At 47.0% G+C, this 13,637-nt stretch overlaps 3 protein-coding genes across 9 annotated transcripts in view; 1 reads left to right on the top strand and 2 right to left on the bottom strand.

Annotated features, from left to right (window-relative positions):
- The window catches only part of DISP3 (dispatched RND transporter family member 3), a 136,343-nt gene extending 132,947 nt beyond the window's left edge, over window positions 1-3,396 (bottom strand). The window contains exon 1 of the mRNA XM_072026907.1: window positions 1,337-3,396. The gene's annotated coding sequence lies outside the window, so the exon portion shown is untranslated. The remainder of the gene's footprint in view (window positions 1-1,336) is intronic.
- A 140-nt stretch (window positions 3,397-3,536) lies between these two features.
- UBIAD1 (UbiA prenyltransferase domain containing 1) lies at window positions 3,537-9,806 on the bottom strand. 5 transcript variants are annotated; one of them, XM_027443001.3, is made up of 3 exons: window positions 9,647-9,806; window positions 8,842-9,393; window positions 3,537-7,619 (listed from the first exon to the last, which is right to left on the bottom strand). In XM_027443001.3, exons 1-3 carry the CDS (start codon window positions 9,705-9,707, stop codon window positions 7,132-7,134), a joined length of 1,101 nt encoding a protein of 366 aa, XP_027298802.2. In that variant the 5' UTR covers window positions 9,708-9,806; the 3' UTR covers window positions 3,537-7,131. The 5 variants fall into 5 exon arrangements, with proteins under 5 accessions (XP_027298802.2, XP_027298806.2, XP_027298803.2 ...); XM_027443005.3 differs by having other exon boundaries at window positions 9,643-9,780; XM_027443002.3 differs by having other exon boundaries at window positions 9,615-9,766.
- Window positions 9,807-9,992: 186 nt separating this feature from the next.
- MTOR (mechanistic target of rapamycin kinase) overlaps window positions 9,993-13,637 on the top strand; it is a 65,067-nt gene continuing 61,422 nt past the window's right edge. For 2 of the 3 annotated variants that reach the window (XM_027443000.3, XM_072026894.1), the window contains exons 1-4: window positions 9,993-10,145; window positions 11,113-11,275; window positions 11,651-11,759; window positions 13,064-13,296. In XM_027443000.3, coding sequence (XP_027298801.3) covers window positions 11,156-11,275; window positions 11,651-11,759; window positions 13,064-13,296 — 462 coding nt within the window. In that variant the 5' untranslated portion in view covers window positions 9,993-10,145; window positions 11,113-11,155. Of the gene's footprint in view, window positions 10,146-10,314; window positions 10,606-11,112; window positions 11,276-11,650; window positions 11,760-13,063; window positions 13,297-13,637 lie in introns of those variants that run through there. The other variant, XM_072026895.1, reaches the window with a different exon arrangement.

The raw sequence follows: 13,637 nt of genomic DNA, 5'->3' as shown, positions 1-13,637 counted from the left end.
CAGAAGCCCATTCTCTGCTTTCAGTGAGAGAGCACCCTCTCGGCTGACCCCAAAGGAATACTATGTCCTTCAAATATTTCCTTCAGACAAATCCATGGGGCCACTAAAACATCTGGATTCAAAGGTGGACTTCCCTGGGATCTATGAGACAACTGCATAGATAGGGTGAGCACTGACAGTATTAAGTGTTACCAGAAGAAGGTGTAAAAGGAAACTTGATAAACATGTTCATTTTGGGTTGTACTGTGAGTTATACAGAAGTGCAAAAAACTTATTTCAGGCAGTAAAGCATGGGCATTACTCCACACAGTGTGGGCCTATGTTTCCTTTAGACATATAGCCGCAATAAGACAGCCATGCTGAGTTTTATTAAACCTTATGAATTTTTTAGCAGTTCTGGGAGCTATAGATTTTAACTTGGCTAGATACTTAGAAAAATAGCTTAAAAAAGCCAGAGCAGCATTTCATTCCTTAAATATGTAATTCAGCAGGAACAAAATTCTAAATATAAAGCAACCAAAGGTGATTTAAATACAAAATAATGGACTACAGACCTAAAAGACAAGCCAATATGTGAGGGAAAGGGCCAAGTTATTAAGGTAACAGACTAGAAAGGAGAACTGTTATGTACTCTTCTCCAAGTGCATGGCCTTGATTAAGCAGCAGACCCAGTCTACTCACCTAAGAAATGGGAAGAATATAGCCCAAGCCTTTAATAGCACTATAGAATTATTAAGATTTTCCAACAACGATTCAAGATGTGAGTGTTAAAAGTAATTGCCTGAACAGAAGTGCATCTTAGTGTCCATGGAGTGTGCAGACGCTGCACTTTTCCCCCACACTGATGGTTATTTTTGTATTAACCGTGACGCACAGCTTGGCCCCACTCTTTTGAAAGATGCTCTCAGCATCTGACCACAATAAGCTCATTAAGCCATCAGCAAAGGTTTAAAAGTATAAGATAGAGCTGACTGGCGTTCTTCAAATGCCTGTTTCTGCCATTACCTGCCTGGGTCAGAAGCATCTGTCAAGCCATAATCTGCACATTAGAAATTCATCTGCAGCCATTTACTTTCAAAATGGAGAGGAGACCAGAGGAGACCCACTGAGGTACCAACACTAACACCAGACCAACACTAAAATTTTTTACAAATAGAGCTAAACTGGATTCCTGTGGAGACAAAAAAAAATGAGGTAGTTTTAAGTATGTATTTGGAAAGTCTCCCTTCTCTATAGTCCTGCAGATTTTTGATCCACTATCTGAAAGTGGGAAAACAAGCTGCTCCTAGCTGCCATGGCTGCAAATAAATCCTCCCAAATAAAGAGAAGTGCTGACCTGAGCCTGTGCAATCCTTAAAATCACCATGCTTCTTCCCCAATAACAGTACGGGCTGCTGCGGGAAACATTTTGCAACTCGGTAAAAGTGGACCTCGATTCTAGACCAACCTCGTAGAACAGCAGCCCCCGTGGCAGAGCAGCTCAGCCTCCAGGCACCGCAGGATGCCGCAGCGGTACGGGCAGAGCGCTGCTGCCACCTGCGGACAGCCGGAATCACAGCCTCCTCCTGGGCAGCCCTGCACAAAAAGCTGCTCAATTTTGCATAAATTTCCAGCATCTAAACATTTCCTGCGAGAGGTCCAGTTTCTTTAAAGGGAGTTTAAGCTGACCGTCAGTATACTAGCTCGTCGGGGATTTGTTTGCAAATGCCCTAGAAGAAAAGCACTGACTGTCAAAACAGCTCTTAGCAGAGGTGAAAAGAACAAACAAACACCACCTTGGGCCAGATCTGTGACAGCACCACAAAAGGACTGCACACCTACACCACAGACCAGAGAATAAAGACAAAGCCACTTTCTGGTCCTTTCTGCTTGCTACCAGAACAAAACAGTGTGTGTTACGAGCAAGTGCAGAAGAAGTCCAGCAGCAGCTAATCACCCAACAGGCTAACCTGCAGACACTCAGCAGACTGGTTTCGACATTCAGAATAGCTTTATCATATTGCTTTGAAAAGATTTCTGGGTTCAGCCTATGTGTGTGTGGATGCCATGCTGTTCTGCACTTTATTCTCTGAAATTATCTTCAGATGCTACCACCTTGAGCACACTCTGCACCTCAGAAAGGCTGACAAATATTCCCCATGCCTCACTGTCTCTTCTGACTAACACATTTGTTTCAGCATCAAAAAGAAGACAATGTTCCAATTCTGAGATGGAAAAACTTTGGGATTAAAGCTTTAAATCTACCCTGAACACAGCTCATCACTTCAGCTCCTGCACCTCTCACAGTGTCCCTGCCCCACCTCCACAAAAGATCTGTACACGCACAACTTCAACAGCAGCAGCCAAATTCGCTGTCTGCTTCCCAAGGCCGTGGTGGAACCAAAACAGTTTGTGATGTTGTGTATTCCTCCCCCTCCAAGTATGTATATAATTCTTTATCATTTTCCATTTATCATTAGCCTTACACACAGAACATTTACTGTACAAAGGACATTTTATTCAGAAGTGTAACATCTGAGGGGAAAAAAGGGGAGCTGTTGAGAGACTTTATCATAAAAATGTATTTACTGATACTCCTATATGCAGTCTCTCAAAAATCAAGTTTAATGAAATTACTGAAAGCAACTTCAACTTAAAATATTTTTCTAGATCTGATGGAATCAGTGGAATAAGCACATATGCAGTACGTACTGGGGTGCAAATCTAAGTGAGGGTAAATTGTATCTGCTTCCTAAGAAGCTGGCTCAGGCCACAGCTCTGTGCAGTTGGTCAGAAGAGAGCAGCACATACTTTGTTCCAAGTTTAAAGGCAAGTTTGAGTCAAAATAGGGTGGGAGAAAGGAGGGAATTGCTGCAGTTCTGAGAATTCTTCAGGTATCAGCAGAAGGTAGCATGTCTCACCTGCCTTAAAAATAAAGGGTCTCATTAAAAAAATGCCAAGCCTCCTCCTGTGACAGTTAGCCTGACAGGTCTTTATTGCAGTCGATCAGTGCTATTTCAAGGATAGCAAGTGAAACAAACAGCACGGTGAAGGAGTGGCTATCAAGCCAGCAGCCTGTTAAGTGAAAATATACAGCACAAAGAAAAGGTTTCCACCTTGTAATGACTCCAAGGGAATAACATTTCCTCCCAAACAGGACTGAACATCAAGCCCCAGAACGTGGTGAAGAGGAAACGCTGCCGCAGTCGATATAGTCCTTGGGCATAGCTCTTCACTGACCTGAAAAGGGACTTTAAGAGAATATAAGTGGTTTCAGTTACACCCTCAGGTCTCTCTATACTGGTCAAACTACTTTAACCACATATGAAGAAAGCCAGAAAGCACATAAGACAAATAACAGCCTCCTTAAGCTAATTGGGCATGAATTTGTATAGCCAATTGCACCAGTAACCAAGGCAGTAAAATTTAAAACCATGCTTTAGGCTTTATGACACACAAGGGGAGGCATTATGCAGCCACAGTCCTACAGAGCAAATAAAACCACCGCGAGCCAAGAGCAGAGACCATGGCACTGGAAGAATGGCAGCTCACACAGGTGAGGATGAAAAAGTCCATCTTTATTAAAAAGATTAAAAGTTCAGCTGAAACCGCCTTACAAATGCTGAACAGTATGTGGTACAGAGAACTGCATCAAATGAAATTCTGCTCGTTGATGAAAACATTTCCACTACTCTGATGTCTGCCATTAATGTACGGTGATCACTGCTACTGAACTTTGTACCCGATGATATGAAAGGACAGGACTGTGATTCATAAAAGGATTCTTCCACACAAAAAGGGTATGAGCTTTCATGTACTTAAACTACAACCACTGCAGACAAAGACCCTCCTCGTTCCAGGAGAATTCACTAATATATGTGCAAAACCAGAATAATATAATTTAACACAGCATAGTTAACAGTAACATTCAGACGTTCTATTGGATAAGAAGAAAGGCCAGAAGGTGCTTTAGGACACATTTACAGGTGGGCCCCAGATCTGCTCATCTACCAGTGTAGATGCATCACATCCCAACACAGCTCATCAAGAGAGACCTGTAAGAAATTTAAAAGGTTTATATTCAGGGAAGGTAGCATGGGACAGGGAGGAGAAAGATTTGGAAAGAGAGCCAGCATCCTGATCACAAAAGAAACCAGTAAAGGAGCCTCTCTTACTACTCAATGTCTGTGTGGAGATTATTTTGGTCTACTTACATCAGTTAAGTCACCTGTTAGGTTAGTTCATACCCAAACCTCTTCCTAGTATTAGCAAATAATACTTTTGGAAAGCACAGAGATAAAGCACTTTTTGCTTTCAAAGCTATGACAGTGATGTCGGCTCAGCATCCCTTGTGAGGTAGGCAAAAATTAGTTGTTTTCTGGTACACAAAGTGAAATGACTTCCTCAAAGGCATGGTGAAGAAAGTGTGATGTATTATCAGTATCCCCAAGAACCTGGAACGACACCTTCACAGACAGGGAATTGTAGGCAACCAGCACATGCTAGGAAGCAAAAGCATTTTAGACTGATTTTAGTCTCCTTCTTACTACTAAATTGCTCTGAAACTCCCCTCCCTGAAAAGTGTTCTATAAACACACACACGCTAGTGAGCTCTTCCTTCATCTCTGTAACAAGCAGCACTGGTCCTCCAGCAGCACAGACACCCTGCACAGCCTAGACACAACTACAGTTGCACATATTACTCCAACAACAATCATTTTCTAGATCTTTCTCTCCACCAGTTCAATCACAGTTATCAGACATATGACCCATGTCTTAGTTAATTTAATGAATTTAGCTCAAATACTCTACTTGCATAGGAAAAACACAACTTTTCTGTTAAACTGATAGCTATATAAAAACAAACTATCATAAAATAAAGCACACAACTGCTACAAAGGGTAACAACAAAGCCATGCTGAGATTAATTTAATAAACCCATCTATCTATGAGTTTAAGATTAACAGATTCACAGGCTCAGTCCACATCTCTAGAAATGCTTTTACTGTGCAAAATGTGAAGTGGGTCTCAGAGCCAGGCTCTTCTTTATTATGTAGGTACACAAGAACAAAAAAACAAGAGTAGATGTAGTGTTGTGTATGTCTGTATTCAAAGAAGTTTCCAAAAGCTTCTGGATATCTGCTTACATCTACCTGAGCTGAAGTTTTGCTTTTTCTGATGTTTCTAATCTGAACAAGTGTTTTGCTGTAGGAAGCAGCAGACAGTTGCTGAAGCCCATCTTTTCTCATCTTGGGCCTAGTCAGATTAGAAAAATCACTTGCCCAATTTTATTAAAAAAACAAACCTGTAGCTTGTAAAAACTTGTGGGCAAGGAATGCTCCTCATCGTCTACAGCTCAGCTATAAAGGAGGAGATCAACAGCTGGATAGCACATAGCCATAAAGTCATTTAACCATCAATACTATGTAACTTGGCGTCATTAACTCAGCTTCACCACTAGCAGCACACTGCCCTACCACAATATTCAGTACTCTCAGATGTGTAACTTACCTAGGACAGATGGAGGATGCTAAGTTTATTGCTCATGTTTAACAGCCCTTGATAGGGTGGTTAGCACACTCCTACTTGGTTCAAAAGCAAAGCTGTGCTCCAGGCACTAACAGCGCTAGTGCAACACCAGTATCAGCTCCTGTGAAGCTCTTCACAACTCCTGTAAACACACGTCTCACCAGAACCCTACATGCAGGAAATAAAGACTTCTCCTTCAACACAGGAGAGAATTCAGTTGCCACTAAGTAACACAGAATGGAACAAATTTATCTTTGCACTGAAAGTCACTGGATTTTTCCCAGTTGTGTTTGGCATGGTTTGTTTTTTTGTACTGCTCCATATTTATTGAAACAATCAGTTCTCCAAATGTCCAAATAAGTATCAATGGGTGACAGCTGCAGAAGGAAATAAAACACTGAGGTGCAGGTGGAGGAAAGGAGGTGGGGAACCTCACTTCAAAGATCTTAATATTTAAATGTGATTCAGTCATGCAAAAACTGGACTCCCTTAGAAAAAGTCTGCTACCAAAGATGAGTTCTTCCTGTTCCCAGTTCTAATTTGTATGCAGAGCCAATGAAGTAAGTTTCACAAACCCTGTATCTTTCTCCTTTGCTACCACATGGGCTTCTTCTAGGTCTTGCGTTAGGACATTTGATTATAATACTACAGGCCTCTGACTAAGGAGAGAATGGCCATCAAAAAGATACATTTTTTAATCTGTTCTCCCACTCCATTAATCCCTGTCCAATCAGAATTTTGGCACCCTGTCCATCAGCTCCCCTTGAACAGAAGGTTGTCCTTTCAGCTAATTCTAAGCAAATACAGAAATGGAAACTGCCTGTTTTTCTGCACACTGAGGGCTATTCAGTTGCATGGTTTGCATTTACAGGTTTAGCTTTTATGGCAGAATATAAATTTACTGGTTTTGGCTTAAAGCTTGTGCAGTGGACTAGTTGTGCTCCATTTTAGCACCAACACACCACAGAAATGCGTAATTTTGAATTTTCTAGGCTGTAAGAACCAAGCAGAGACAGTGAATGAATCGGTATCTAGTACTTTTCAAGGGGCTTGGAAAGAAAAACCTCAAAATTTGGCTAGGAAATGAAAAACAGCAAAAATTAAAACATACAACTGATGAAGATGAATTACGCTCACATAGGAGTGAAGTAATAGCACCTACATCATTATGATGCTAAACAAACATTTGGCAGTGTTTTCTGTTTACCACGCAGGAGCCACTGGACTCCTTGACCATGGTACGGAGTGATAACGGCAATCGCCACGCTTGCGAAAGGAAAGGACAGTTTACATGAGACTCAATCTTACTTCATTAACAGAAAAAAAAACACTCAACGTCCAGTGGCAGAAGGGTGGCCTTCTTTAAACTCTTTTTTGTCCTCAGGTCACATTGCTACTCCCGAAGCAGAGCCGTGCAGTTCCCCCCTTCCAAGGAACTGACAGGGGGCTTCTCTAAAGTCTTTTGTACAAGCTAACCAAGACCAGAAGTGATGGAAGTCACGTACAATCAACAGCTCAAAACAGTCTCTGTTCTTCCCACTGTCCATAACAGGTCAGCTACCTGCATCATCCCCTGTTAATTGGCATTAATACTGCATTGTGAGGCCTGACTCCACAGCTCTGTTACAGTTTGGGCAGGGCACCAGGCGGTGCTAGTGTGATACCAAAAACATAGAAAAGCCCCAAAAGGAGATTGAGCTTGGCTGTCCGCTGAGGAATTTTGTTGAAGCTTTGACTCCGAAATTGCCTCTCCAGTGAGAATGCCATCGGGATGGTGAGTAGCGGCAAGGCCATGCTGATGGTGTAGCGTGTGGCCAACACACAGAAAATCAGGTAGGGTAAGAAGAGCAGCATGGTGTAGAGAATATAGGAGAACGTAGGGCCGATGAGGATAGCCAAGGTGACAATACCCGCCTGCCGGTCAGATTCCATATCTCGGGTGTTGTTGCTGTGCAGGATGGCCTCAGTGCTGAGCGCTAGTGGGACAGCGTAGAGTAGTGGCGAGACAGACAGATAACCAACCTGCACAGCATGGGCAAACATGACGGCCAGGGGCCCAAAGGTGATCAGGATCACCACGTCTCCAAGTGCAACATATTTAAATCCAATTCCTGTGGCAAAACACAAGCATAAAATGAAGCATCAAACAACTCAAGTGGCAGAAGAGAATGGATTACAACAGATCAGCCCTTCCCACAGAAATACTGCAAATCAACCAGCAAATATGTAGCTATGGCTGAGAAGCATCTTTCCTTTTTTTTTTTTTATTAAAGCCAAAAAGAATGAAGGAAATGTAACTTGTTAATTTCTCCAGACTCTCATGTTTGTACCTACCCAACCGAGGAAAACACTAACAGGGTCTTCTTACTCAAAAGAAACACATACTGTTCTACATTCTCAATGAAATTCTATCTAAAGAATATCAACATTCCAAATCAAAACATTCCACCAGTGGAAAAGAACATCTGCAGTGAGCTATACAGCTCAGGAATGTGAAAAATGCATCACAAGAAGTTTCAGTGACAGTTCTGAAGAACACCTAAAGCCATACGTAAATAATAATGCCTCGTTGCTACAGTCCAACTGAAGAACTTGGTGCATCCGTTCCCACAGCAGTCAATGACAAAGAACAGCAGTTAATGGACCAGTGATCTAAGAAATACCATCAAATACTTTTTATGGCAGTTAACTAGACCATTTGGGTCTTCCAGAAGCCCTCTGATAGGTCAGCTCATTCTGTCCTGGTTTCAGTTAGAACAGAGTTAGTTTTCCTCCTAGTAGCTGGTAGAATGCTATGTTTTGGCTTAGGATGAGAAGAGTGCTGATAACACCCTGATGTTTTAATAGTTGCAGAGCAGTGCTTACACCAAGCCAAGGACATTTCAGCTTCTCATTCTGTCCTGCCAATGGGCAGGCTGGGGGTGCAGCAAGAGCTAGGAGGGGACAGAATCAGAGCATCTGACCCAAACTAGCCAAAGGGGTATTCCATACCATCTGACGTTGTGCTAAACAACATATTGGGGTGGCTAGCTGGGGCTGGGCTGCTCAGGGTTAGGCTGGGCATCGGTCAGCAGATGGTGAGTAATTGCATTGTGCATCACTTGCTTTGTACATATTATTAGTAGTAGTACTATTATCATCATTATTGTTATTATTATTTTCCCATTTTCATAAACTATCTTTACCTCACCTCACAGGCTTCACTTTCTCATTCCTCTCCCCCATCGCAGAGAGGGAGGGTGAACAAATGGCTGTGTGGTGTTTAGCTGCCGGCCGGGATAAACCACAACACATTCACATTCAGGCTCAACACAAACAGGATTCAGCACTTACCTCCAGTGTAAAGGAAGGAACTGGAAAGTCCCCCGAAGTAAATCAGGGCCAGGTGCTCCAGCTTCAGCGTTGAGACAGCATAGAGCCCCGCAGCACAGATACAGCCCACGGTGTAAAGAAAGACCCCGAACCGGACTACATCCTGCGGCTCCAAAATCTGGTCCACCAAAGTCCTGTCATCACTCTTCTTGTGATCGATGCCTTTGGAGAAGTCATAGTAGGTGTTCACCAAGTTGCCAGCTCCATGCACGGCCAGGACGGTCACGGCGCTTCCCAGGAGCAGCCGCGGATCCAGCGCTCCCTCAGCCCGGTACGCCAGCGCGCTACCGAGGGCCACAGGCGTGAGGGAAGCACTGAAGCTCCAGGGCCTCAGCGCCAGCACGTAGGCCTTGCACTTCTGCCTCCAGGTACCGGGAGGGCCGCGCTCAGCCCCCGCCAGCACGGCGTTGGCCTCGTTCCTCTCACCGCCCCGGGGGCTCTCCGCGCTGATGCTGACCTCCGGCTGCACCGGCCCCATGCTCTCCTCGACGCCTCGCCTCACAGCTGCGGCACCTGCAAGGAGGAGAAGGGCTGTGAGGGGAGGAGAACCGGAGGAGAAAGGGGACGGCCCTGTGGGGCCCTGAGGGGGTCGGGAGGCGCCTGAGGGGGCCCTGACCCGCTCGCACCCCAACGGCCGCCGCTGCCCCGTCACCGCCACAGCCCCGCGCGGGGGGTTCCGCCTCAGGCTCCCGTCCCCGCGCCGGGCCCGTGAAACACCCCCAAGGCTCCGCTACCGAGCAGCCCGTCCCCGCCGCGCCTCACGTGCCGTTACGGTAGGCGAAGGCCTCTCCGCCGGGCGCCGCCCCGGCTGCCCTTGGGCCCGTCATGGGCGCCCGGACGCATTTGAGCGGCGCACAGCGGGCGCGGCCCCGCAGCGCGCCTCAGGCTCCGCGCGTGCGCACAAAGCGCAGGGGCGGCAGCGGAGGGCACCCGCCAGCCGGCGCGAGGGGAGGGCGGGCCTCCGCCTCACCAGCCCCTCGCGGCCGGCATTTCTATTGGCCGGACGCGCCGCCAGTTACAGCCAGCCGGCCTCGCGATTGGCCGGGCGCTGACGGGCTCTCCTTGCGGTTCCTCGGGCGGAGCGGCGGGGCTAAGGGGCGGGCGTCCCTTCCCTTTTCTCCGCTTCTATTGGACAGAGGCGGTGCCTGTCAAACCTTTCCCGCGAGCCCATTGGCCGGCAGCGACCCGGCGGGCCGACGGCTGCGGGGGAGGGGAGGACGCAGGGGCCCGGAGCGGCGGCGGCGGCGGCGGCCGGGGCGGAGGCGGTGAGTGCGGCTGCGGAGCCTCCCCTCAGGCGCTTCCCCTTCCCCATCCCCTCAGCACCCGCCGCGCCGGCTCCCCGCGCCCTGTCAGCGCCCAGCGGCCCCCCAGCCTCCCCCTCAGCCTCCCCGTTCCCGCTGCCGACCCCCTCCGGCTCGGCCCTCAGTGAGGGACGGAGCCCCCCGGGGGGGGCGGCGGCCGCTCGCTGCCTCCCCTCAGGAGCCTCTCCGGGCTCCCAGCCCCGAGGCCGCCTCGCCCTGAGGGGTTTTATGGCCGCCCCGGGGGGATCTGGGGAAGGGAGTGAGGTTTTGGGGCCCTGCTGTCAAGCTGGCGTTTGTGTAACCTGCAAACCGAGGGCTCAGAGCTTTAAAATGGTTTTTTTTTGCCTGAAAAAGCACTCGTGAGGAAGTTTGGGTGAGCGGTGCGACAGCAAGCATCCCGGCGCAGTGACTGGTGTTGCTATAAGTAGGCTGCCCCTCTCTAAATATCTCCTGGGGAATGCAGCGCTTGTCAGGCCGTGGCTAGGGCCTCCCTGTGCGGGTAGAGCAGCGGGGTTGTTGTGGAGGAGCTTGGGTGGAGATGGTGCAGGAGTCAGGTAGGGTAACGGCATCCTCGTGGGAGTGGTTGTGCCTACTTACTGTGCAAAACTTAATTTTACCCTGGTTTGTGTTCAGCTGTTGCGTGACCCTTGGCTTGGAGTTAGGGTGCTGTGGGTCGGGCACCAGACCCACTGCAGGATCTTGTGGTGTTTAAGGAACTACGGAGCAAAGGGTTTGGGAGTGGGTGTCACAGCCTTATGCAATGATAAGGTCTTATCACAGGGCTGTAGTGTCTCAGGAAGCTAGTTGTTACTTGTACTATTTCATGCTTTTTTGGGACAGCATCCTTCATGCAATGGGTTATGTATTTTGGAGTTAAGAAGTCCAGAGATTTCGGTAACTAAAAGCAGTACCACAAAATGTGTCTCTGAAGAATTTACAGGACTTGATGCCCCGAGCCCCAGCATAACACCATCATGTCGGGCACCGTATCCATCCTCCAACAATTTGCCAATGGCTTGAAGAGTCGCAGTGAAGAGACGAGGGCGAAAGCTGCCAAGGACCTGCAGCATTATGTCACCATGGAGCTCCGCGAAGTGAGTGCTGCAAATAATTTCTCATCATCTGTCAGATGAGTATAGGGCACTGGCTGGGTGCTTTGGTAATGGACATGTTGGAATACGGAAACTGGCCTTAAAAAGGAGGTGGGGAGTAGCGCAGATCTCTCCTGTGCCCCAGCATTTAGAAGAGGTGAGCAAGTTGGTGACACGGACTGGGTGGTCAAGCACCAGAATAAATAAACTCAGTGGCTCTAGGGCACAAAGAAGAGAAACTCATTTGTGTTTGTGATGTATACAAGGAAATTAAATCAGCCATTTAAGTAACCTAGGAAGCATTGTCTTTATGGAGGTTTTGGGGCTGGCAAGGAGGGACAGAATGCTTTGAGCTGATGTGGATTTTTTCTTCTACAGATGAGCCAGGAGGAGTCTACCAGGTTTTATGATCAGCTGAACCATCACATATTTGAGCTGGTCTCTAGCTCTGATGCAAATGAAAGGAAAGGCGGCATTTTGGCTATTGGTAAGTAAAAGTACTTTATGCCTTTGGTGAGTTTTCTCTTCATGTGCCTCCTCTCTTGGGACAGATTTTCCAAAGCAATGAACTTTCGTAAGCAGGGTGTTACGTCTGACTGCTCAGTAAGCTGGGTGCGTGCTTGTTGCTGGGCTCTGAAATCTGTCTGTAAGTGTCAGCATGGGAGCTGCTGAGTGCTGAGAGTGGATGAAAACCTGGTGCTTAATGGGCACCGAGCTCTTCTGGGAGTCAAGCATCAAATGCGAGTGCTGCTCACGTGAAAATTCTGTTCTCGAGCTCAACTGAGAACAGTTTGTGCTCTTAATTTTATATGCATCACAGTGGGCTGACTTTCTGAACTCTTTTATGCCTGAGTAGATGGATTCTTGTTGTTTAAATTTACCTGCTTCAACAACAGCAGCTACCATCCCTGGGAGGGGCTCACATGGCTTTGCTTTGACTCTGATCAGCTGCTCTGTCAATTGCTCTGGTTGTGCTTTTGCTGTGACTTGGCAGAGCTGCCTGTGTTTTGACTCTTATGGAAATGAGCTTGGATAAATACCTGTTTTCTGAGCAAGTAGCTTGTTTTGTGACAGTTACTTTAACAACCAAATAGGAGTTGCCTATGGGTTAGGTTCACAGACATAATCATCCAATCCCAACGTGTTTGAAGACAGCGGAAGCCCCTTAGGTAGAGAAATCTTTGTTGACATCTGCTTTTAAGCTGACAGTATCACTTTAAAATTGTTTCTGTGAATTTAGTGCTGTTGAAAGGTGCCGGCTTGACAACCCTGGACACTGATGGCCTCTTTATCTACAGAGCAGGTACAACCCAGGCACTGGCAGTGCAAGCTTCTGCCGCACTGCCCCCTGCCAGCGGGCCTCCACCCTGGCCTGGAGAGACCACCTCCAGGGTTGATGGAGGAGAGCAATTTCCTCGGTCCATTCAGTCTTTGACTTCTCTACTGAGGTGGACCAGCCATGGTAGTTGCATGTGGATGGATGCCTTTCATTTGGGAATGGGTCTGTGATCCCAGGGTGGACTTTTTTTTTTCTTGAACTAAAAATGGGGAAAATCTATGAAGCTACTTGAAGCATTTTCCTGTCCGCTTAACAAGTTCAGTCTTGAAAGAACGGTGACCTTCTCTTATTACTTGATTTTTTTTTTTTTCCTGTGGATTTGCAGTTTAGGAAGAGTTAGTGGGAATCTTTAAGGAATGGATAGAGAATACTAACTCTCAATCAGGGATTACCTACTGTCTGCTCCACTGATTCTTGTGGACAACCTACAGCACTTGTCCCTTTCTCTACAGCAAGCCTTATCGGTGTTGAAGGAGGTAACGCCACCCGTATTGGCAGGTTTGCAAACTACCTGAGGAACCTTTTACCATCCAATGACCCTGTTGTAATGGAGATGGCCTCCAAGGCTATCGGGCGGCTCGCAATGGCTGGTGACACCTTCACAGCCGAGTACGTGGAGTTTGAGGTGAAGCGAGCTCTGGAGTGGCTGGGGGCTGACAGGAATGAAGGTCGAAGACATGCAGCTGTAAGTCATCCTTTTTGTTGTCGTCACCTGTTGTGGAACGGGATGGTTAAGCTTGCTTAACAGTGCTAGGAAGTGAGCTTGAAAAGCTGGGGAAAACCTCTGATTGGGAAACAGAGTGGCTGCCAGTCCAGGTCGAAGGATCTGTGACATTCTCGTAGCAGATACAGTGCTTCTTCATCGCTGCTACCTTAGAAATGCCCATTGACTACATGAGACACCATTGCCCTATGAACTGTAAAAGTACAGAGCTGGATACAGCTCAGGCTCACAGACATTAACAGTTGAAATAAACGGTGCTACGTTCTAGAAAATGAGTTTTGTCCGTGGATGTTCATCCTCAC

Source organism: Anas platyrhynchos, chromosome 22 (assembly GCF_047663525.1).
Source record: "Anas platyrhynchos isolate ZD024472 breed Pekin duck chromosome 22, IASCAAS_PekinDuck_T2T, whole genome shotgun sequence".
NCBI classification, from domain to species: Eukaryota; Metazoa; Chordata; class Aves; order Anseriformes; family Anatidae; genus Anas; species Anas platyrhynchos.
The sequence above is the reverse complement of the archived record's forward strand: the minus strand, read 5'-3'. Positions and strand labels throughout refer to the sequence as shown.

Excerpts from the sequence above, each read along its gene's own strand:
- UBIAD1 (XM_027443001.3), bottom strand. The coding sequence starts at position 9,707 with ATGACGGGCCCAAGGGCAGCCGGGGCGGCGCCCGGCGGAGAGGCCTTC. Across the intron at positions 9,394-9,646 it reads GGCCTTCGCCTACCGTAACG|GTGCCGCAGCTGTGAGGCGA; the intron begins GCACGTGAGGCG and ends TCCTCCTTGCAG. Across the intron at positions 7,620-8,841 it reads TTCCTTCCTTTACACTGGAG|GAATTGGATTTAAATATGTT; the intron begins GTAAGTGCTGAA and ends GTTTTGCCACAG.